Source organism: Triturus cristatus, chromosome 2_1 (genome assembly GCF_964204655.1).
Source record: "Triturus cristatus chromosome 2_1, aTriCri1.1, whole genome shotgun sequence".
Lineage (NCBI taxonomy): Eukaryota > Metazoa > Chordata > Amphibia > Caudata > Salamandridae > Triturus > Triturus cristatus.
This window is the reverse complement of record NC_140581.1, coordinates 968,077,231-968,102,685: the sequence shown is the minus strand read 5'-3', so window position 1 is coordinate 968,102,685 and position 25,455 is coordinate 968,077,231. Positions and strand designations below refer to the sequence as shown.

General features: G+C 42.2%; 1 protein-coding gene across 4 annotated transcripts in view; it reads left to right on the top strand.

Moving 5' to 3' along the window:
• Positions 1–25,455, top strand: part of ZDHHC21 (zDHHC palmitoyltransferase 21) — a 230,126-nt gene that overhangs the window by 188,081 nt on the left and 16,590 nt on the right. For all 4 annotated transcript variants that reach the window (XM_085633770.1, XM_085633781.1, XM_085633799.1 and 1 more), the window contains one exon: positions 4,421–4,537. In XM_085633770.1, the coding sequence (XP_085489896.1) occupies positions 4,421–4,537 (117 nt within the window). The remainder of the gene's footprint in view (positions 1–4,420; positions 4,538–25,455) is intronic.

Here is a 25,455-nt window from a genome sequence, read left to right as displayed (position 1 = left end):
CACTTTTTCCTTTAAAACCCTGAGAGACAGGGATGGAAGGCTACTTCTGTGGCTACAGAAGTCTAAATCTCAGAAATTCACCACTTCTGAGGAAGACCGCTATTCATCTATGAGACCCCTCAAAAGGTCAAAATCCTTTGACCAAGGGGCTTCTGAGGAGAGCAGAAAGGCCTTAAAAGTATATCATAAAGACCCTCTGAGAAAGGAGAAACTCAAACTCATTTCCACAGTGCTAGTCTTCTACTCCATATGTGAAGACAGGGGAGAATAAGCGCTCTTCCTACTCTGAACCATCGAGGAATCCTCTTAGAACACCGTCAACATCACTGTTGACGCTGGTATCGATGACGACTACAGCAGCCATGGTCACCACCATCTCGTCTACAAAGCCATCGTCATCGAGAACTTCAACAACAGCCATTAACGCTCCCATCTCATCGACAAAGGTGATATCATCTATTAACTCAGCTAAGACGGCGGAGTTATCCTCAACTACACCAACCTCGATTAAGACACCGTTGGCAAAGACCTTGTTGACAGGAAGACCGTCAACAGCGGCACTGTCGATGGTGACACCATCACGTTCGAGCAGCCAACTCGCTAGTGATCCTTGGGCGCTATGATCAACAGAAGTGGTCAGATGTCAGCAGTCTACTCGATTTGGTCCCTGAAGACAAGAAGGCGGAACGAAAAAAAAATCCTCCAGGAAGGCAAGCATACTTCTTCGGAAATTGTATATCATGCATGTGACATCGCCTCTGCAGGTTTCCATCAATTGTCTGGAGCATCGGTCTTGAGATGCCCGGGATGGCTGAAGGCTGCCTGTTTTAGGCCATAGTTCCAAAAATCTTATACAGGGCCTATGACGGTGAAACTTTGTTCAGAAAGCATATTGATGACACCTTATTGGCTATGAAGATGAACACTGACACCGCTAGGTCTCTTGGCACCCTCCAATTTAAGAAGTTGCCCTTTCGGGGAGCTAGAGAGAGAGCTTTCTCCACCTATAGAGGGGGGATCAACACTACCAACCCTAATCTCAATTTAGGCTCGCCTATCATCAGGCCTACCTTCAGCCACGCTCAGCAGCCTTTACAAGCAAGGCTTGCGATGGAAGCAACCCACCCAGGGTTGCGATACAGGTCACAAACTGTGACCTGGACGAAGTACCGGCTACCCATGTGGGCGCAAATATTTCCAACTACCTCCCCAATGGAAGGAGATAACATCAGACAAATGGGTTTTAGACTTAGTAAACTATGGACATATCCTGGAATTTATGCAGAGACCACCAAACAATCCTCTGAAGGGGGCACACCCACCTTGTCTTCACTTACTGAGACAAGAAACCCTAATAATGCTGGCCAAAGGTGCAATAGAAAACATTCTGTGTTCTCAAAAGGGCATGGGAATCTACTCTAATTTTTTCCTTTTACAAAAGAAAACAGGGGAATGGAGACCCATCCTAGCCCTTAGTAAACTGAACAAAGTTCTGCACAATCTTTCCCTATGATTACTCTCTCCGACATCCTCCACCTGTTGGACAGCGGCAATTACATGACCTTCTTAGATTCGCAAGATGCGTACTTTTACACATTCCCATAGATCCCAAGCATTGCAAGTATCTCTGCTTCACCGTAGCCGGTAAACCATTACTAGTTCAGGGTCCTTCCCTTCGGCCTCAAGTACTTTCCTCACATTTTCACTAAAGGTCTCACACTGGTAGCAGCCACACCCAGTTACGGCTGCTACCGGGAATCAGTAGTGGGACAGGAATGGGGAAGACTGGGTGAGGGGACGGAGGGGGGGGGGTTTAAAAAAAATCACATACCTCCCAGCCAGCTGCCGTCTCTCCTTCGTCCTCTTCCTTGCTTCTTCTGTGCAAGCAGGAAGCACGCGGGCTCCCAGGCTCCCCACAGTCAATCACAATGCTGCAATGCAGCACTGTGATTGGTCTGAGCGCCGTGGTTCAGCGCTCAGCCCGGGAGTGGGAGCTTGGGCATGTTCTCCACCCAGGCTGTAATGCAGCCTGGCTGGAGAACATGCAAAGTGCTCATGCAGGTTTGGCCAGTCCAAGCAGGCCGGACAAACATTCATTGGCACTTACCTAGTGCCTACCACTCCTCCCTTTGCTCCTGCTCTGATAGCAGAGCAGATCCGCCCGTCTTGCCAAGACGCTGCAGCAGGAACAAATAAAATGATAACGTCGAGTTATTATCATTTTATTTTTCCTTTTTTTTTCACGGCGAAAAGGAGGAGCCACCACTTCACACTCCGCAAACAAGGTCATCCGGTATTCCCCTACCTAGACGACTGGCTGCTAAAAGCTTCGATACCACCACAAGCTTCCAAAGCTACCACAGCCTGCATCTCACTGTTTCGCAGGCAAGACCTCAAAGTAAATTACCCAAAATCCTCAACCATCCCAAGTCAAACAATGTTTTTGTGAGCCAAACTCAAAGAATGAGAAGCAAGGCCTATCTATCGCAAGACTGACAACAAAGGTTGTTAAGCCTGACTCTAAAGAGCTCCAAAAGGATGTCTGTTTCAGTGCGGCTATTCAAGATGCTCCTGGGCATGATCTCCTCTGCAGTAAATCTAGTCCCGCTGGCATGACTAAAAATTAGGTCACTGCAAAAAGAGCTACAAATGAGATGGATTCAACCGGAAGGCCCCTTCGAAGACCTGATCAGCATTACCCCAAGGATGTGAGAAATATTAGCATGGTGGTCTCAAATATCCCTCACAAGGCCTCACGTTCCTGAACGATGCCTCGTTGGAGGGGTGAGGCAGCCATTTGCAGGACCTGCAAATCCAGGGACAATGGTCCGCACTTGAAAAAATCAGTGCACGTCAATGGCCTGGAACTGAAAGCGATCTCTCTCACTCTACAAGCTTTGCTGCCATGAATAGCAGGAGCCTCCTTGCTGGTCCATACAGACAATACGATCAGCATGTATTACATCAACAAGCAAAGGGGAACAAGGCCTTTAACTCTCTTTCAGGAGGCTCAAGACCTTTGTAACTGGCTCACAGCTGACAAAATATCTCTTAAGCCGAGCAAGTGTCAGGATTGAACAACACCTTAGTGGACACTCTCAGCAGAACCAGAGACAGTTGCCATAAGCAGGAATTGGATCAACTTGAGTTGGAAAAGATATTTTCACGCTGGGCAAACCAGCATTGGATCTCAGACAAGAAGGCCAAATGCCAGTATACACCAGTCGATACCCGCTCCATGAGTCGTGGGGGAATGCCCTTTCAGTGAGATGGTCCAGGATTTATGTATACGCTTCCCCCCTTCCCTTTCATACCAAGGATTCTCAACAAGAGGAAACCATACCTCGATCTCATGAAAAAAGATTTGATTTACATTATCCAGTACTTTTTAGTGGTAGAAAACGTTCTATCTTGGTATTATATTATACTGTGAGGGCTATACCTGTAGTAAAATAAGGTATCTTAATTTAGAAGAAACACACAGACTGAATACCTTCATTAAGATCCATGTTTAACGCAAACCCGAATGAATTTCGTGTTCTGCTGTCAAGTAACGAATGCTAGACTGTTACATTAATCTCCACATATATCTTCCCCGCCAAACATTAAAACATATCCACCCCCTTCCCCACGAGGCCCGCTTGTTGTTCCACGCAAAGGCGATTTATTAAGTGGGCAGGGTCGCACCACAGCGGTGGCCCGCTTGTATCCACTTTGCAATAATACACATAAGAATGAAAGCGTGCGATCACAGAGAAAACCTGGTCACACGCACACAACAATACCAGTTGACAAAGGCCCTGAACCTATGCTATAGGCCTGAGCCATAGGGAGAGGAAGAGATGACCTTTACCCACCAGGATAACCCTTGGCTGATGGGCCATAATGTTGTTAGAACAATCCACCTACTGGGGTAGAACATTCTATATAAAAAAAACAGCTAAAGGAACAAACATTGGCATTTTAGAGTAGAAGGTCTGTACCAGCCATAATTTACCCTGAGCCACTCCATTGTCTTCAGTGGAGCACTCAACATTCTTATATTCTAAAATAGCATTATGGCTTGTCGCCGAAGGCTAAATTGGTTGTTAACCCCTTCAGCGCTGCACGGATTCCCCCGCGGTGCTGAAGGGTTCGAGCGCGGGCGGGGCCATGACGGAACGGTTCCGTCATGAGCACAGCTCAACCGATGCTCATGACGGAATCGTTCCGAAAGGTGCCGAAAATGAGTTATAGGCTTGAGAAGCAAGTGATGCATTCTAATTTGTGTTTTTTGTATTTTGATCTGCAAGTCAACAGTATTAATTGGTCCTAACAATGCATTGAAGCAAACTGCTTGGCTTGTGTTATTCTTGATAATTTATATGAAATATCTTCAAAGTCTTAAGTTGTATTAAGTTTTCTTCCCTTAATTTCGTAGGATCTTTTTGTGTTTAAACATGAACTGGCTCTCCTGAGGATGTCTACTTTTATGGGTCTTCTTCTGTTTTTTGGAATGTGTGGACTCTTTTACTCTCAGCTCGTGGGCATAATTACAGTAAGTACATGTATGTTGATTTCATGGATTGATGTTTTTTTTGTATGAACGTGCAAAATAATAATTAGTCTTTTCTTTTTTTACTTGGGACATACTTCTGCAGCACTACACTGCATGGTTTGACTGACATTTACAAATGTACGTCTACTGCAGCCTCTGCTCTATTTTTAAGTTGTAGGGTCCAACAAGCCCACATTTAAAAGGACAGAACATGACCAGTGGCACACTTTCTTCTTTTTCACCTTCTGGAAAAGACCTTGAAACTGTGGTGTAGATTATTTTTAATACAGTATTCTCGTTTATATGTTGAGACTTCTTTTAACTGAACAGTCTCATCGAGAGTTTGCATACATGATAAATGCACATGCAAATTGTAAGTTTTCTAATGTGGTCTTTTGGAGCTTCAGCGCTGATTCTGGTTTCAGCCTGGTACCCTGCAATTCATATTCATCAATTAAAGTGAAAGTTGAGTCTATAGGAGCTACTCTCTTACTGCGCTCCATCCTTTGATTCTCTAACGTTACTAAGATTGGAAATTTCTCTCCATCACAGCAATCTCCCATGATGTAGCTACCTGCTTTTTGGCCATATCAAGGGTGCCTTAATTGCTCGTTTAGCTATTATCTTTTGGTTAGTTGGTATTGCATTTGTATTCAGCACTGGTGATGAATGTGATAAGATTAGGCAACCGGTTCTTCAGTTGTTGAACTTGACATTTGTTTTTCAGCAAAGGTATTAGATTTGTGAAATGGTATGGGTGAAGCTGGTGGGTTGAGAACCACCAGAAACCATAAGTCGGGAGTCTCAAATTCTGCAACTGTTGAGCTTTTTCTCTTGTTTGTAATGTAAGCAAATGTTTAATCCTCCTATCCAACAGCCAGTATCGGTCTGTAATACTTCAAACATCTGAATCTACCAGACCCATCTGAATGTACCAGACCCTGAGGGCAGAGCTTAATTTGGAAAAGAATGAGTGCTGGTGCCCAAAGCTCTGCTCAGAAGCCCCTTGGCTGGTGCAATGATTTGTCTGTGCACCAAATTTCAAGGCTGTGTAGTCTTAAATCCACTCCATGCCTCTTTCATCCACATTCAGACACCCTCTGCCCTTTTATCTCACTATTGCAGGTTCCTTTGTTCTCCCTTTCTTACATTTTTTCTATCTTTCTCTTACTCCATATTTCCGTTTTTTGTGATTTCCCTTTCTTGCTCTCGGTTAAAGTCTGAGGCAGAAAAATAAGTGCTGGTCCCCAAAAACGAGTACCACTTTCCTCCTCCGGAAACTACCAACTCAGATTAAGCACTGCCTGAGGGTTTATATATTCCTCGATTGTTTGACAGTTAAGCAGGCCTTTTGTTATATGTGCCCCCGGTTTATTAAGAGGAGTACACTCTTGACTTGTTGACCCTCAAGAAACATTTAAATGACTGGATTTTGGAGACTTCCATTTATGTCTACTTGCAAATGGTACGTTTTTGCAGCTGCAACTTCTTTGAAGAGAGAAATTGAATGCAGGCTAGTGCTCCTTTGCATTTTAAATTAACTATGGATGGCTAATGAATATTTTTTGTATATGGGCAGGGAATACCCTTGAAATGCCAAAATGTAAGGCAAAAACAAGGAGATAATGGACGGAGCTCACCCCCAGTCACAGATGTGGGTTGAATCCATCATTGTTCTTTAGCTCACTTTGCCACTCCAGTTCAGACACAGCTATATGCAAATCAGTCTTGACCCTGTGCCTCATGGGAACAGTCCAGCCCGAACTGCTAAGCCATGTCTTCCCTGGACCAGAAGCAAGCATCCTGGGACCGGTTTCGGGCTAACAGCCCTCATCAGCCAGGCTAGCTTGAATCCAGTGATAAAGTGAGCAAGGGACCCACGTCTGGGCATACCCTGCCAACTTAGGGTCGATCAAAGCAAAAACAAGGAGATGATGGACGGAGCACTGAAACTTTTCAGACACTCACCCCCAGTCAAAGATCTGGGCTGAATCCATCATCGTTCTTTAGCTCACATGGCCACTCCAGTTCAGACACAGCTATATGTGAATCAGTCTTGACCCTGTGTCTCATGAGAACAGTCCAGCCCGACCTGCTTAGCCATGTCTTCTCTGGACCAGAAACAAGCAACCTGGGACCGATTTCGGGCTAACAGCCCTCATCAGCCAGGCTAGCATGAATCCAGTGGCAAAGTGAGCCAGGGACCCACGTCTGGGCATACCCTGCCAACTTAGGGCGAACAAAGCAAAAACAAGGAGAAGATGGACGGAGCGCTGAAACTCTTTTTGCCCTAAGTTGGCAGGGTATGCAACATTAAATAAGCCATGCAAAATTCACATAATTAACAACCTCATAAATAAAAAATCCTTTGGTAAGAACATAGTTAATTGTATGCACATATAATAGATTCATAATAAATCCCCCAAGAAAATATCTGCATGCATCTCAAGGCACGAAACATCAGACGGCTATAAAAGAAATCCCTATTCCAAGAACGGATGGAACTAAATTGATTACAGCCAAACAAGTTATGAGATAAAAACTGTTGGCTAAAAACAAGCGCAAATCTACATTGTCTCTTGCTTTAAGTTCACAATATTGGCAATAAATACCTGTCCATTATGTCATCAGTGGGGGTGGAGGAACCCTTGGTCTGTTTACTGCGACAGATGTACTTGGATGTAACAACCTAGGTGCATTATGGACCCATTAGGGAGGGCACCAAATCATTTAAGATTATTAGGGGAGTCCGCCAAGGATGTGTCTTGGCACTGTTTTATTTACTCTTTATGTCAATGAGCTGGAGAGCTTTTTGATGAAAAGGGGGTAGGATATGCTACAGCTGGGATCATGCCATAAACCAGTTCTTTTGTATGCAGATGATGCATTGCTTATTGCTAGGACAGCTAATGGGTTGCAGAAATTATTACACGCCTTCATGCATAGGCTGACTTAAAAAAAACAATCTTAAGAATTCCTTTACAATTAGGTATGTGGACCCAATATTGCAAAAATGCACTGTACATAATACGGTGGCATAGCGGTGGGAAATGTTCGAACCTTAAAATATTTAGGGATACCTTAGGATTCATTGTTAAGTTGGAGATGTTTATGTACTGTTAGATGGCAACTATTTAATGGAGCAGTATAAGCCTTTATTCTATTTGCAGTCAAACTCTGGATTAAGCCCATTTGGGAAATTCTCTCAGTATGTAAGAGTAAATGTATATCTGTGGAAAATTATGGTGCCGCTCGCTCCGGGGGGTGAGGGGGGTATAACTAGTTCACAAAAGGTTGAGAGTATTTTGTTACAAAGGTTATTAACCATTCTGCATACCCCCACGAAAATGTGTTACACTGAATTGGGATTGCTCATATAAAGGATCTGATTAAATTACACCCAATCCTTTTATGGGTATCAATTTGGAGGAAGCCGGAGGCCAATTTCAGAAGGTCAATAATTCAGTATTGCTTAGTTCTGGACAATGCATTAAGGATCCCATTATTTTCATATATCCAAAGAGTCGGCTCTCAGTTGGGTATTTCAAAATTATTTAGTAATCCCGATTTCGTACATACCTTGACTGTAGGGTTGATAAGTTTCTTTTTCACATTCTGTGAAAACACGATGGTGACCAGGAAATGTAACAAATCTTCAGTGAGATCAAATGCTATTGTTTCGACCCTGGGGACGATGGAGCCCTATCTTTCTTTTGTAACCCACTCGCAGCATTGTTTAATCTTACAGGTCTCAGATTGAACATCATAGATTTTTAGTGGCTTTTCTAAAGTGTGGTTCCTGGATTCGGGAACTCCTGTGATTCCCAAACATCTATCAGTCCTCTCAGAGCACATTGTAATTTACTACCAATATTGTATGCTTACAACATGAATCAATGTAGGCCTGTTTTTATCCAACAGCATTTAGCTTGTGTACCGTGTTTGGATGTAATCAATTTTGTTTAGGCCGACCTTAGAATAAGGAACTATGTATAGTTGTCTCATGTTTAGTGAGCTGTGTGTGTATATATTTTATTGGTGATTTATTGTGGTTTTCTTTATATCTGCCTATAATTAACTATGTTTTTACCAAATGTTTGTATATTTATGAGGTTGTGAAGTACGTGAATCTGTTATGGCTTGTTTAAGCCGAATAACAATTTAATTAATTCATACTTTTAGTCACTGTACATGGGGGAAGAAATTCGGATTTCCTTGGCTTTAGAAGTAAAGAGTTCAGCGAGGATAGGCAGCATCTTTGATTGTTCAGGTTTTTTTTAGATACAATTTGATGTCCTCAAGGTTATATTAGTTTTTTTGGTTTTTTTAAGACTCAAGCTTAATAGCTCCATGTAATGACTGAAAAGCTTTGATTGGTGCCAGGATACGGTTTATGGGGACACCAAATGTCATTTTGGCTTTGGTAGAAGAGTGATACTCAATCTTTACCAATTGATATCTGTTTGTCAGGGAAGATTAATACCAGCTTGCAGCCATCTCTCTGAAAACCATGGCATGCACCAGTATCTGCAGCAGCCTCCATTGAGTGTTTGTATCAAAGGCTGCAGATAAGTCAAGCAGAAAAATAGATGAGTTTCCTGTATCTAGAATGTGATGTACATCATCCAGGATTTTCAGAGATGTTGTTTCAACACTGAAGTTGTCTCTGAAACCTAATTAATAGTTTGCCAGCGGTTGCTTCTGTGAGACCTGGTGTTCATAGGCTCTCCATCTCTGCATCAAGGCAAGGGATGTTTAGTACTGCTCAGTATGTAGCAGTTCGGGTGGGAGCATGATTGGGCCTTTTAATAACAGATGATTCGGTTGCTGTTTTGACCTGGGTTTGGAGTATGGGGAAATAGGCCGTGCTCCAGTGCGGCATTGGTCAAGTCACACAAGGTCTCTTGGGAAATGTGAAAGTTAGCCTTCAGAAACTTGGAAGGTATGTGGACCTGGAAGTATTTTGTAGGTTTTAGGTTGTTGATGGTTGTTACTTTTTCCTCGTTTGTGATTGGGGCAGGCGAACTCCAGGTGTAAGTGAATGTTGGGAGAGGAACAGCAGGAGGAGTGGTTCTGTCAAAGTTATCTCTTATTAGTTGTATTTTCTCTGGGAATTGACCTAGGAATTCTTCAATTTTTTTCCATATGTGGATGCAGATGTACCTTTAAGTGTTTGAGTTCTGATGACAGAAGAGCGATTTAATGGCATTTAGAGAAGACATCACTTGCTCTTGAATGGTGGGTTTTTGCTGTCAATGTGATGTGTTTATGTTCTTTCTGTAGTTTTCAAAATCTAAAAAGAAGCGGGGAAGATGTCTTTAAATTTCTCCATTCACTATCAGTTTTGCAAAGTGTGCTTCTCACTTGTGGGCTGAAGATTTTGTGGCTAGTGGCATAGGAATTCAAGTGGATTGAGGTGGGAAATACCTTTATCCATGACTCAGTGATGAACATTGTGGTTAGAAGTACAGTTGATTTCACTTGCGATGGGTACAATCTGGTCTTGCTTTTAGAAGTACCCATGAGACATGCGTGCTTGGCGTGTAGAGGGTGAATTCTCCAATTACACTATTTTGATATGAATGAGGTTAACTATGTTACTTCTGGGAATATAGTACTGTTTTGTTTTTATCTGTTAGATTTGAAGGTAGGAGTGAAGAAATTTTGAGATTTCTAAGCATTTTGGTACAGGAGGTAAAATTCAGCCAGTAAAATTGTGGGGTGAGGGAGTCCGGGATATCCTTTAGTGGCGATTGTACTTGATGTCAGGAATTGGACAGCTCAGTTGGGAGTTGAAAAAGTGTAATTTGATGTGCGATTAAATGCATTTAAATGTATAGGAGTCAGGGCGCCGATAGCTTAAAATACATTTCTACTCTCTGAATTTGGAATGCAAAATAAGGATGGATGTGAGCAGATCTAGTTCAGCGTCTAAAGTGCGAGTAGTATGGAGTGCTGGTTATGACTGATCATGAGAGCACTTTTATTCAAAGAGAGCATTCCATTCCTCGATTTCAAACTGTTAGATAATGAATAGCATTGGCTCGGAGCCTGTATTGTGGAATATGGTAGTTTAATTGTGATTGAGGGCTTTGGGATGTGATGTCTTATGAATGGAATGAGATGTGCAAAAATCAGGGGTAATCTAGTTTAAATGTATTCTTATAGTGCTCAGATTTGTAAATGAAAAAATGGGATTGGATGGGCTGAGATTAATTCAAAGTCTAGTGCGTAATGTTATGGAGTGCTAGAAGGTACTGATAGTGTGTACTTTCAGAGTGGTAAAATGCTCAGATTTTAGATTCTGTTACCCTCTGATTTTGTATTTACAAGCAAAGGCCACTAGTAAGTGGAGTTTCCATCGCAGTGCAAACAGAGCAGTCAATATTTGATGATTGTCTGAAGATTTGGCAGATCAAGTTTGCAATCATTTAAACTTGTCAGTTTGTGTTCCATGGAGACGAGGGCCAGTGTGATCCTGGGCATACTCTTAGTGAGATGGGATGCATCTCAAGTATAATATATGAGCTGACAATATCAAATGATCCCGCCACTGGTTCATCAGCTTTGTTGAATGTGTCCTCCAGTCCCTCTTCACAGCGACTAGTGACAGACATCAGCCTTCTATTGTGTCTCACGTCGTCTTCGTGACAAAACCTGTGTTAGAAGATTTCGAAAACTTTATTTCAGTTAGTTAAAACCATAAAAGGATTCGATACTACAATGAGTAAATAAAATAAAAATAAATAAAGGACAACACTAAAGTGAGCAGAATAAAGTGCAGATGTGCCAATAATGTGAAATGATCCCAGACGTTATACTGTTTAAAAACCTAAAAACTTCAATTATTACATACCCATGAAATAAAAATCCATGGACATTACAGAGGTTTAAAAACCTCCGAAGTACATATCCATGAAATAAAATATCCTTAAAAGTCAATACCAAGATGAAAATCTGTATAACTAAAATACTCTCTCAGCCAGTAAAACAGCAGTTTATCGATGAGTCACCATCTTTGTGACCCTCCCTTCCTCCTTGGTACCCAACAGATTCTTGACCACATTCATGTAGTTGACCAGGCAGTACGACATTTGCACATTTTTCTCTCTCAAAGTGTAACTAACAGCCTCTTTCGTGTGACGGCAGTATTTGATGAATATATATATTTTGTGGCCTAAAACTGACATGTAATATGTCAAATTTCTTTTTGCTATTTTCTTTCATCTTATTCATAATGTCTTAAAAACTCACCTCTCCTTAATAAAGTCTAGTTGTCCCCTTTGTTTTTATTCACACAACAGACCATAACTTATTTTCTTTTTCGTATATACCATTATTTTGTTTTTGTACTGCATTTAGTTCCTCAATTTAGAAAAGACCCTTTTTGCTTGACTTGGCTACCATGAACTGAACAGCTTGGTAACTTCTAAGAAGCGATTATAATACTGATGTGACGCCAATCTGAGCCTGGCTTGCATTTGAGGTTTGATGAAGAAGTCCTTATTTAACACAGAAGAGTATGAAACAAAATCTCACTAGCCTCTTACCAGTGTTTGTAGGTATAAAGTGAATTCTTACAGATCATGAGAATAAAATAGTTCCAGATGGGACATGGGGACACCAGTTTTTATAAACAAGTAGAACTCCAGAGCTAATCAATTTTATGTAAAAGAAAATATTGCCAAATGCTCAAACGAGTGAGGAGATCTAGGAGAAGCACTTGCCCCCACTGCTATAACCATATGAGAAAAGAGCTGAAAATGTACCTTGGATCCATTGCTTTCCATGCTCACAAGAAATGTGATAAGAAGGTATATTCAATAAAGGTACAGCAAGTTCACTGAATGTTCATGAATCAATAGAATTTAAAAGGTTTGGAACTTTTGGTTGAGTAGCTATTGACCTGTGATGCTTCACACATCTATACTGGAGAACCTGTTTCAAGTGCATTGCTCCAATTTAGATCACCAGGAAAGTCTCCCTTCTTTCTGTTATGGTCTCTATTTGGTAAAATAATACAGGGCTTGTGGGTTGCTGGAGTGCAGTAGGGCAGTCACCAGTTCCTTTTACGTCTTTATGAATCTCACTGAAGCAGCTGGGATTGACTGGATATGATTGGATTGGGAAATACAAAAGTCATAGCGAGCACACACATTTTTAGGTGCACGTTAATTTGACGATTGTCTAAATATTTTGTTAAACAAGAAAAAACATCTGCCATGTCAACTACTCATCCACCAACATTTTGTTTTTCTGTTTTCTTGACAAACAAGTTACTAGTACCCTCTTTTTTTGACGCCCCACATTTTTTTGCCACTTCACAAATGACTAACCCGTCAATCCACACGCAGGAGTGCGTATAAACTAATAACGCGGCACCGCAGCGGGTGTAGCTGCCCTTACCTGCTTCTTTGCTCAACGCCACACCAACCATCCACAAGGACGCCGATCTGAGGGAATACCTCTCACGTCAATCCACGCGCAGGAGCGCCTATAAACTGATAATGTGGCACCGCGGCGGGTGCAGCTGCCCTTACTGGCTTCTTTGCTCCACGCCACACCAGCCATCCACGAGGACGCCAATCTGGGGGACTACATCTCCCGTCAATCCACGCGCAGGAGCGCGTATAAATTGAGAACAAGGCACCGCGGCACAGGACACGCGCGGGGACGTGCCTGGGCCAAGGGCAGACCCGTCCACACCCGTCGTAGCCCATAGGAGGCTGGACTGGGAGATTAGTCTTTTAGACCTGGAGATTCGTCCTGTGGATCAGCTGAAAGGTACCGCTGTCTTCCTGTTATTTCCATATTCATATCTGTTTGACTGGGGACAGTCAGTGCAGCTGGAACATCTCTCCCTAACAAAATGAGCAAACGGAAGGGTCGCACAGAAAGGGCAGAGGGAGGTGTCGCTGTGACTGTACTAACACATGAAATTGAGCTGACGGAGAAAAGGCTTTCCGTGGACTCACTTATTGCCCAAAAGCGTTCCTCCCTTGGAGGACAGCCGATAGATGCTGTTCCTTTGACTTTTCTCCAGCCTTTGCCCGTCCCTCTCCAGTCCGACGCGCAGTGCTCGCCTTCCCCTTCCCCTACTAATGCCTCACCTAGTTGTCGTATAGTGATACGGGGCCAGACAGCATCTCTTCAGGAAGAGAATAGTAATAAGGAGCCCCTAGTTAAGAAAAGAAGGGGAGGCGGGGCACAAAAGCAGAAAACCTTGAAAGGGTCTCGCACAGGAAAAACTACTGGAAAAGCCAATCAGATCATGGAACTCCCTATACCAGAGGTATTCAAAGTGTGGGGCGCGCCCCCTTGGGGGTGGGGGGTGAATGGGTTCCCAGGGGGAGGGGGAAATGCCTCTGCAAATACATGTAAATGAAGATGGCCTGGAAGTGCGGTGTGTATTTGCTGCATTTCCAGGCTTTTCTGCATTTATTCCGAGCCCTCAAAGTGAAAGTGAGAACTGAGGTGGGGGCGGGGGTCAGTGAGTGTGCTTTCATGGCAATATACAGATTACAATTATACTTCCAGATCAAAGAATAAAAAGTGCTCTGCACAGAAAATCACTTTCCGACAAACTAGGTAGCAAATCGGAAACGTTCTGCTGTTCTGCTCGAGGTGGTGTGTATTTTGCAGTCTATCAAACTAACTGAGGAGAAAATACATATCGTAGAAACGTTCTGTTCAATGTAGTTACATACACTGGGAAAGCTGTACGTTTCTTTCAACTAGAGGCGAGCTAGAGCCGAGGGTCTGGCTAGCATTCTAGAGCCTGTGCAGGTGCCAAGCACTGAAAATATTTGCTAAGTAAATCATAAAACAAACATCAAGTAAAATATGATGAGGCCTCCTCAAAATTCTTAAAAGTGTATTTCTTTAACCTGTCAAAGCTTTGACATTAATAAGGCCCACTATATTCCGCAGTGAAAAGTACTTATTCAAAGTGATAGTTTTGTAAAACTGGTCATCTGAACTCACATTTAAAAGTGATTTCTTACGCGATAATGAAGAAAACAGTTTTGGTGAAATAAAATATTTGCCTAAGATCACACAATTTGATAAGCGAGAAGCAGAAGGTTTTCTGGTTACATTTTTTGCAAATCAGCAGAAAATGCGAATCTATTTGCCTTTTCTTATGTTTAGGGTTTCTTTTGACCTCTTACTTCATTTTTCTGCAGTTTTTAAATACAGCGTGAAATTGACCAGAGATGGCGAGCGCTTTACATGAGCACCAGTTACATTACACAAGGTTACATGATTGTTTATAGGCACGGGGGAGATTAAGTGATTTGCCCAGATTCACAGCGTGTTGAGCCGACACCGAGACTCGCACCTGGATCCCCACTTCTGCATTATGCAGCCCTGTCCCTAATGCCAGATCCTGGGTAAAGGGAGGGAGGCAGGTAGAAGCCACATGAAAGCTCTGCTCCTTATGGGCTCGAGGTTCCAATAGGACCTCAAGCTGAGCCAGAGTCCGGATTCAGACTCGAGCCTTCAGTGGCTCGCCCATCTATACTTTCAACTCTACAAACTTGTGGGATTTGTGATGTTCAAGTTGATTAAATATTTTTCTGCTTTTTGGTGCACATAGTGGGCATAATTCGCAACCCTTTTTTGCATCTATGCCCAACCTCACTGCAAAAAAATAAATATCTGTCGTCCTAGTCTTTGTTTCATATATTGAGAATGCGCTGACAACAGGGCGACCATGAGAGATGTTTCTAATTTCAGAAATGTTGCGTTCAGAATTTACCTAGTGCTTTGTGGCAAATAACACTAAAAATCTTTTCTACGTACGGCATCCATGTTTTTTTGTGTGGTTTTTTTGGGTTCTTTTAAAAAAATATTTTATTGAATTTTTAAACCATGACCAAATAAGATCCACTTGTTCCATATTCACAGCGTATATGAAAAGGTACTTGTCTCTTAATGTACAGTATATTTCCGACCTTTGTCGACGGCATCCATTTTTAATGGGACATGAGTTTTATTTTTCAGCATCCCGTTGATTCGAACCTCTATGTCCACTTTCATCTGTGTAATCCATCACCTTCCCAGGATTATTTTTCAGTAATCTCCCAAATAGTTCCTTTTATTACAACCTCCTTTACCTCTTGTCGTCATGTTATCCTTCTAAGACCTATACCTCTTAAATCGGTCACACAAAGAACTCGTTGGAGCCTGAAACATAAACATATTGAGGAGAATTAAGGAACTAGGGGGCATATTTACAATAAAGTGTTGAAGCGTGCCATTAAGCCAAGAAAGCTAACGACACGATCCGTCACTATAGAAATGCAGGGCTGCGCCATATTTACAAGAATATGGTGCAACCCTGCGTTTCCCCCTGCGCTGGCGCTCAATTGAGCTGTCTAGCGCCTACGCAGGCATCCTTGCACCATAGTGCAAGGCTGTCTGCGTTGAGGAGAAGATAGTTTATGTCAGAAGTCTTCAAACTGTGGAGCGTGCCCCTCTGGGGGGACACAAATACCTCTACAAATACATGTAAATGAAGATGGCCTGGAAGTACGGCGTGTATTTGCTGCACTTCCAGGCTTCATAAAGGGCCATTCATCAGTGCAGCAGGTACTGCTGCCAGGTGTGTAAGTGGCCACTGTTAGTTATCATTAATGAAGCAGATGCAGCAGGGCTGGGGCCCAAGGGTTTGAGGGGCCCACTGTGTCTCAATTGTGACTGTCTACCTTTAAAAAAGGGGCATGGGAGCTTATTTTCCTTTCTAGTATAATGACCGAGGGCACCCTTGCAGGAAAAAAAGGGATCCAACATGTGGGAGCTCTTTTTTTCCAACAGGACAGAGAGCCTGTTTCAAGATTGGAGATGGTCAGGCATGATGGGGAAGAGTTAAACGATGCAGAGGAAATAGCCTGCTACTCAGGACTGCAGTTATCATTAGTGCAGTAGGTGTAGTTGCATTGGGGTCCAAGAGTGTGAGGGGCTCACAAACACCCCAATTATGGGGAGCGGTATTTTTGGGACAATACATGTTTTTGTTTGATTAATTTGCTGTTTTATAAGTCTCATATTTAGTGTGGTTCATGAACTATAGAAAAAGTACTCCTGAAATCATCTCATAAGCCCTGCCGCCTGCCCGCAGCCATGTCCCTCCCGCTCTCCCAGTCCTTGCCATAAAGTTTTTTTTTGGGCGGGGGGAGCATTTTGCTTAGGGGGGCTCAGAGCAAAAAAGTTTGAAGACCTCTGCCCTATACCAACCAGGACAAATGACACCAGCACGCAGCTCCTATTGGGGACTGACCTCTATCTCCTAAAGCAAATCGAGACCATGGTTACTGGGCTGCTAAATGCCATTTTGAACAAATTATCTCTAATTGAAGAAAGGTTAACTGCGAAGGAGGCTTCGTGTTTATTGAATCATACTCCTACAAATAGAACTCAGCTAAAGGAGGTATGGCGGACGTCGGCACAGTGAGGGGGGTGGCGGCCCTTATGACAACTGAAAATTTTGGGAGGCCACGTCAACCAGCAAGTAGTTAGGTGGCCCGCTCAGTCGGTGGGTCCTGTCTTAACGTCAACTGACAGGGTGAGTGGTTCTAATTTTAATCACCATCAGAATCTGGATTTAACTAATTCAGGCGTTCTTCCTCACAATAAAATTCTTACGGTTCTACAAGGAGTACACCAAGGAAATTCAAGGGGTTCGACAAATGTATACAACTTACCAGGAGATACTATCAGAACTGGTCTTCCTATCAACCCTCAGCTAGTTTCCATGGGGGGTGGAGATAATGTGGATGGTTTGAGCCGATATACCAACACTGTAAGGCAGAAACCTAATGATTATCATTCTCTCCATTTACCTCCGGCAGCGTTGCCCCTAGTGATAATTCTGACTAATGTTCCAGCTTTGAGGGAAGGTCAAACTGAATCTACCACCCAACTAATGGATAAGTCTCTCCATTGGCCGAATCACCACACAGCTGGCTCAGGCAAGGGGGTGGGTCAACTAGCCAATCAAATTATCATGGCAAGAAGGGTTGGGCCTGTCCGCGAAATATTTGAAGGGCGACTGTACTGTAATAAATTTCAATAATAGCCATGTACCAAGAATTCTTTTAAACCATTTATCAAGATTCGCACCTATTGGGACACAGATTACAGCACTATCCCTAGATTATTTTTATAGGCCCTGCCCATTGATGAGCTTGGAATCATCACTCCGAAAAGGGTAAACTCTGGGAGACCAAATCTGGTGGATAACCAGGGAATCCATCTAGAGAATAGATTTGCCCCTTTCTGGGCCTAGAGCTTTGTGAATGACTACCTATTAATTTGCAGGAGGGACGTACCCCTGTGCCCACTGGCGTCCTTGAGGTAGAAAATGGTGGTCCCAGGGACTACCAGTTTGGGTTTGACATAGGTATTTTCATAGCTAACCAGATAAAGCAGCAATCCCCAAAGGTACACCTACTGTACAGGCACCCTCTATCCATGGGTTGGTAGTAGCCAATAGCGTCATAACTATCAGTGATGACAATATTAGCACCCCTGAAAGTATACTATTAACCCACCAAGCTGAAAGCCCCCATATAGAATGGCTTGTGTTTGCAACTTGGAACGTGAACGGACTAGCAAACAAGGCCTCTAAAACTGATTGGATTAATTTAATCTCTAGCTATGACATTTTTTGTCTACAAGAGACCTGGTGTGTTAACCCGGTACACGTGGAAGGATACTCCTCGCATTTCCTAGTAGCTATAAGATCACAAGCTGGTCGAGCAAAAGGGAGATTACAAACACTTCTATCCAATAAAATCCCTGTTAACGTTAAAAAGGTTTCAACTGTGGGTCCCCACACTCAAATGTTGTGGTTAAGTAAAAAGGGAGGCAAAGACCTAATAATTGTACATTTTTACAATAATGTTTTTGATTCTTCAAGAGGCAATGTGGTAGCGGCTCTTGATCATGGTTTAGGAATTTTTCTATCTCCAATTAATACGGAGTACATTCTAATGTGGGCAGGAGATTTTAATTTACAGGCATGTGGAGCACCCAACACCAAGCCATGTGGCCACATACATGAAGAGGGAGAGGGAATTGATCATTTGTGCCATAACGACTATGGGAGAGCACTTAACCTGATGATTGCTAAATATGATCCTCAACATCTTGGGGGGGGGGGGGGGGGGGGGTGGTACTAATGGGGTTTTAGACCCAACATTTACAGGAAGAAATTCATACTCCATCATAGACCACGTATTAGTATATGCCCCTGCCATCTGTATGTGTGGCAACCTTAGTGTTGTACCCTCTCCATTTAGTGATCATGATTTTCTAAAACTATCCTTGTTCTTTTGGGGCAAAAGGAATGATGTATTTGACTTAGCAAATAACATAAATCCAGTTAGGATAAATTATGTTAGAATTAAATGGTCGGGTGTTGACCCATGCTTAATGACGAGGAAAATAGTAGTTTCCAACCAGAGGGAAATAACATACTGCTTTCAGGAAGAGATCATCCCACTATCATTGATTGAGAATGTTGGTATTTTTACAAAATCGATCAAATCGTTTGCACTACAGCCCTACAGAGATTTAAGCACGCCCAGTCCAAATCTCCACGCGACCTACTAACCATTCAAACCCTACGGCGCGAGTATAAATCAGCTATAACTGCTCGGAAAAAGATACTTAAGGATGAGGCATGAGAAAACTTGGTTATCGCTGCAAAAAACAAAAATAATAAACTCTTTTGGGAGACAGTAAATGCTTCCTTTCTGAAGAGTGACAACATCCCAGATTTTTGTTCTTTTGTCTCTTCAGATAAATGGGTGAAACATTTTACAGAAATTGTTAATAATAACGGGGAGGTGTTGATTGCACTTGAAGGGTTATTAGGAGAGTGGAGAAATCTCCCCCTGAATATCACTAATGAGGAAGCTATTCGGGCAATCCAGGTGAGTGCCGGGGGACGGGCCCCAGGACCGGACGGTGTCCCAGCTGATGTGTTTAAATCGGCCCCTACCCTATGGGGACCCATCCTAACTAGAGTGTTTAATTCAGCCGCCACAGATACAATTCCAAAGACATGGGGTGAATCGATCATCATACCCATATTTAAGAAAGTGGGCACAACGGACCCCAGGAATTACTGCCCAATTTCACTTATGGATACTGCCCTGAAAGTGATGAGCGGGGTCCTGTTGCTAAGACTTGAGGAATGGGCATTTGAACACTCGGTTTTACCCCCAGTGCAATATGGGTTCAGAAAGCGAATAGGGACAATCGAGCAATGCACAAACTTAGAGTTACTTATCGGCAAGTATACCAGGGCAAAGGCAGGCACTATATACTTCTGCTTTGCCGAACTAAGAAGTGCATTCTACCTGGTGGACCATAATTTACTCTGGCAAACCCTAATTTCTATGGGAGCACCAAGGGAGATTGTTGGGTTTCTCTCTCGCCTGTACGAGAACCTAACTAGCCAAGTTCGCTTTGGCCCCCAGGGAGAATGTTCACTCAAATTTAAAGTGAGATGGGGGATACGGCAAGGATGTGTGTTAGCACGAATATTATTCTCCCTATTTATTAATGGGATAGATAATTATTTGCGGGCAATGCAGGCAGATGCCCCCATGGTGGCAGGTCGTCAGATACCTGTTTTACTCTATGCCGACGACGCTGTACTCTTAGCAAGAACTTCGGTAGGTCTTCAGCAATTGATGGACGCATTCTCAGCTTTTATGATACAAAGGAAAATGGTTATAAATAAATCTAAAACATATATTATGATGTGTGGGCCCGAACCTAAACCCCCTAAAACTTTTTTATTGAGAATAGCCCTATTAATACTGTTAATTCCTTTTGCTATCTTGGCATTATATTCACGGATAACGGTTCTTGGTCCCAACATATTTTGAATACCAGAGCCAAAATGAGCAGGGCAACTCAGGAAATTTTAAAATTTTCCTCCAAACTGGGGAATCGGACAACTAATGTGATGGTAGCTATATACAAAGCAAAAGGAGCAAGTATAGCCCTATATGGTGCAGGGTTTTAGGGTCATGCAAAAAGCAATGACCTGCAAACGCAAGAAAATTCTTTCTTGAAATGTTTGCTATATTTACCTCCATCTGCTTCTAATTCCATTGCAAACTACGAGGTGGGTCTCCAGTTTTTAGAAGACCTCCTATTGGCCAGACCACTGTTATTGTGGGACTCAATTTGGAAAAATGAAGAAACAGTTTTTACTAAATCTATTATATTAGACTGTCTTAAACTGCACGACACATTAAAAATTCAGTGGCTACTATGCATCAATTCCTCTCTAGAAAACCTGTACAAATTATCAATATGGTCAGAGACATCTAAAACATTGCCCCACACAACGAAGGAGATCAGAGAGACCTATCTACAATATAGGGTGGATCTGAGATCCAAGGCTGAGAGGAATAAATCTACTGTCGCATTGTACATATCGTATAGCCTAGAGGCGAGTGCCAATAACTATTTGTCATTTGTGATCTATGCCCAGCACCGCTTGGTGCTATTAAGACTGAGATGTGGCATTGTTCACCACCTTGTAGCTTTCCCAAAAATGAGGACCCATCCTTCTGATGAGGTACTGTGGCCATATGATAATAAAAGTAAAGAGAGCATATTGCACTTTATGTTGTTTTGTAATTTTTTATCAGAATTTTAGATGTTTGTATCTTAAACCATTGTTTGTCACCCATAATATTAGGTCACACAAAGTAGCTACCAAATTCCTGGTGACACTAGGTGACCCCCTGATACGTTATAGTGTTGCCCAGTTCATTTTGAAATCAATTACCGTGAGGAAATGTCAGAATTTAGGTGAAAGGAATTGAAAGGATTTTATTAACCTCGTCGTTGATTTATTTCTCCAAGTAATAATAATGGTTTGCCCATTTTTGAAGCCATAAATGTGAGAATGTGTCTTGATATGATATTAGAAATGAAATGTTTTAACAATTGGATTGGATTTGCCTTTTTATTTTTTTATTTTTTTATTTAATATGATTGTACTTAGATGGCTACCTTTTTTGATAGTCGAATGAAGACTTAAACTGACTAACCCAGTTTTTTTCTGAAAGTTGACAAAGGAATTAAGCCTCCAAATGAATACGCTCCATATCACTAGAGCAGATCTTCCCTTTCGTACTTGTGGTTTCATGACACTAAGCAATATACACTTGAAGATGTCACAAAATGTCTTCATGATACAGCAGCCAACGCCGGCTCAAATATGGTTCTGTATGATTTTTTAAAATAATTTTTTTTAAATGGTATTCTTTTTCCAGTTTAATGCTAGCTTTCAATGCAAACACCCATTCGCATAGCATTCACCTTTCTTCTTCCAAACCACGTCCTGCACAGATGAAGTGCAACGAATGGCCACAACGACAGGGGGACATTGCACGCTACAATGCACAAGTAACCTCTTCCTCTGCAGAAAGGAAATCCGGTCTTCTCAGAGTAGAAGGTAACAGGATAATCGCCAGAGTAGTGATCCCCTGATTGCTGCCCTTGGGCGCAGGCTGGTATAAGAGGATTATCCTTGACCCAGTTAAAATAATTAGAAATTACTTGAACACTTCCATATTACGAATCGTGTAATCTCATTTCTAAAGGTTAAAAAAGGTCCATCTCCTGACATTACGCGGCCAGATGTTTCAATTGGAAGCCATCTTTTAGGCACTCTAATCTGAAGCCTAATTTCCAAGGATTACCTTTGATTGTTTTTAGTTTGAACACACTGAACAGGATGTGTTTTCATTCTTTCCATATGTTGGTGCAGATTACAAATACATAGCTTTAGAAGAGATCACTGGTCTACTGGCCGTCTTCCCCTCAGCTGCATAGCAGATTTCATTTTAGCACCCATTTATGTTTTTACATGATTTCTCGACTAGTTTTATAGTCAATACATCCCAGCTGAATCCTTTTGATTTTATTTCACTTGTTTTTCAATGATAAAATAGTCATTCTGTGTTGAGAATAGGCAGAAACACGACACTGTGATGCAAACTTTCTTTGTACTTTTAGCTTACAATAAGAACATTTGTTAGTTAAAAGTAATCTTTGTTGCAAGACCAGAGGAATATTTCTAAATATATGCTTTCCTGAAGCGCTTTCCCCTACCATTGTGGCAATCACTGCATGTATTTTTATTATGTATATATTCCAGCTAATACAGAACTTGCAGTGTCCACTAATAAGGCTGGGGCATTGTTTGAACCAGCTTTCAGATCAGACACATGAATATATGACGTAATAAGGTAGCTTTCCTCAATGCATCAACACCACTTTTAACCAGAAACTGGAATGTAACGGGAACACCAGCCATCTATAGTATTTCCATGAACACATCTGCGCCAGCCAGGCTCACTATTAAACAGAGAAACTCCAGATATACTCTGTCGATACTATGAGGATATAAAAAATGTACGAAAAATCAAGATATGGCAATAGTTTAAAGGGGTGGCATTCTATCTTGCATAGATAGAATGCCGCCCCTTTAAACTATTGCTATGTCTTGAATTTTCTACTATTTTTATTTGTTTTTATTATTTACCTAAACATATTGCATAACTGTAAGGTCACTGTTGATCATATACCGTAGAGCTTCCTAGTTGAAGAAAACATTTATTCTCGAGTAGTTTCACTAAGTAATTTGGATTTTCCTGTTTTTCCAGTAAATATGAAGGGTTAGGCAATTGTTCAGCTTGTCCCTGGGCCGCTTTCTCCTACTGTTACTTTTATGCATGACCCATCTTTAAAGTGCTGCTTTTTAAAGTGCAAGTCTGTTTCATCCTTTGTGCTTTTAATCCTATCAGACTACACTCTGTTCACTGAGTACATGCATGTGTGTGTGTTTTTTTTGCAGCCTATTGTTTGTTTCTTTTGGAGCAGTAATTATTATATTATAGTTTTTTATTTGTAGTTTTTATTTAGCGCAAACTCAGCCTAAGGGTATTGAAGTACTTTACCTGAGCACCAGTTTCATTGTTGAGGGGAACCGGGAAGTTAAGTGATGTGGACCAGAATCACAGGATGTTGAGCTGATGCCGGTAATCGAATTTTCACTACAGTTCCAAAGTTGGCAGCTCTGGCCGTAATGCCACAAACTCTCCCCATGTCTTTCATTGTTCCATGTGGATAGAGGAGCAATCAACTTTTGTGCTCCGTTAATGGCCTGTTATTTTGGCTTCTCCTTCCATGACTGATAGTCTATATTAGTAGCATTATAGTTGCCTGTGGGCCAATAAAACACACTTTGAAAGTAATGTTCTTTTTTTGTATACGGCTGCCACGTTTAGAGCATCCCACCTAAGCTGAACAATCTCAAACTTTACCACATAAACACAGCTCAGTGTTGCAGCTAGGACAGACACTTTGCAAAAGTTAGCCGGTCATCTTTCCGCTGTTTGTTCCATGTGTGTACTAAAAAAGTAGAACTATTGTCACCATAGACGCTGCCCCAAAGCAACTTTTATTTCAAAAGGCCACTCATAACTGTAGAGGAACTACAAACATTTTACTGCTTCTTGTCAGATATTTTCAATCATACAGAGCCTCCTAGTGAGATAATCATGTCGCACATTTTGTTTCCACAATACTACTCTGGAGGGCTATTTCTTAAAGTAAAGATGTGTTGCAGAGGTCCGTGGTGAGTACACAGAATACACCACAACCTGAAGACCATTAAAAAAAACACCTTTTTAGCGTGTGCAGAATCAAGCAAATGCCCTTTTATTACAAGGTGTGTAGACCTATAGATTTGAATGCAGTTATGTTACATTCAAGACGTTTTACTCTGGGAGATAGAGAGGGCGATGTTAATAATAGACGTTTTTGTCCTGTGTGTTCCTATCCAAGACAAAAGCTTTATTTGTTGCATAACATTTTGAATAGAATCTGATAGCTACAGACCGTGCAGCATCATTTCTTATTCCTTGTCACATAATTTGTTGAACCTGGACACATAATTCTCAATGAACCGCCAAATCAACGCCGTCTTGTCCACCTGCTTCCCCATGCTCCATCTGTTCAGAAGATCTTCAAGTAAATCCCCACTGAGTCCAGGAAAATGGTCAACCATGCGGTCGTCCGCAGCAGACTCGAATACGGCAACGCACTTTACACCGGCAGCACCCAAAAACTCCTAAAGAAACTGCAGAACATCAAGAACGCCTCCGCCAGAGTCATCCTGAACATCCCCCGCTGCAGCCACATCACCGGCCACCTGAGAGACCTGCACTGGTTACCTATCAACAAAAGAATTACCTTCAAGCTCCTTACACACAACTACAAAGCCCTCCACAAAGCCAGACCTGCAAACCTCAAACACCGCCTCTCCTTCTACATTCCCACAAGACATCTCTGCTCCTCCCAATTGGCCCTGCCCACCATCCCACAAATCCGCAAGATCACAGCTAGAGGAAGATCCTTCTCCTACTTTGCTATGAAGATCTGAACTCCCTGCCTCTTCATCAGAGGCAATCACCCTCGCAGCCTCAATTCAGGAAGTACCTCAAGACCTGGCTCTTCGACTTAACCACAGATCATGAATACATGATCTGAAAGAAACACGTTAGTGTTAGATTCCTTACCTTAGATTATCCCCAGGCTTCAGACTGGATCCGGAAAGTTTTCGCTAGCAGTACCTCTGCGCGTCAGTAGGTGGCGTTGTGCAACTCCGCGTCCGTCGCTGGCGTCGTATGCACCGAGATGACATCACAGAGACTACTTAGGCGCCACCCATGCACGCTGACGTCAGTTCTTTCTTTTTCCGTGCCAGTAAGCGCAGATCCGTTAAGACCACGTACCTTAGTCACTTTTTGACTATCTTTTTTGAGACTTTTGTCTCCTGTAAGTTTGAGTCTACTCTGGTGCACGTAGGGATGCCTGGT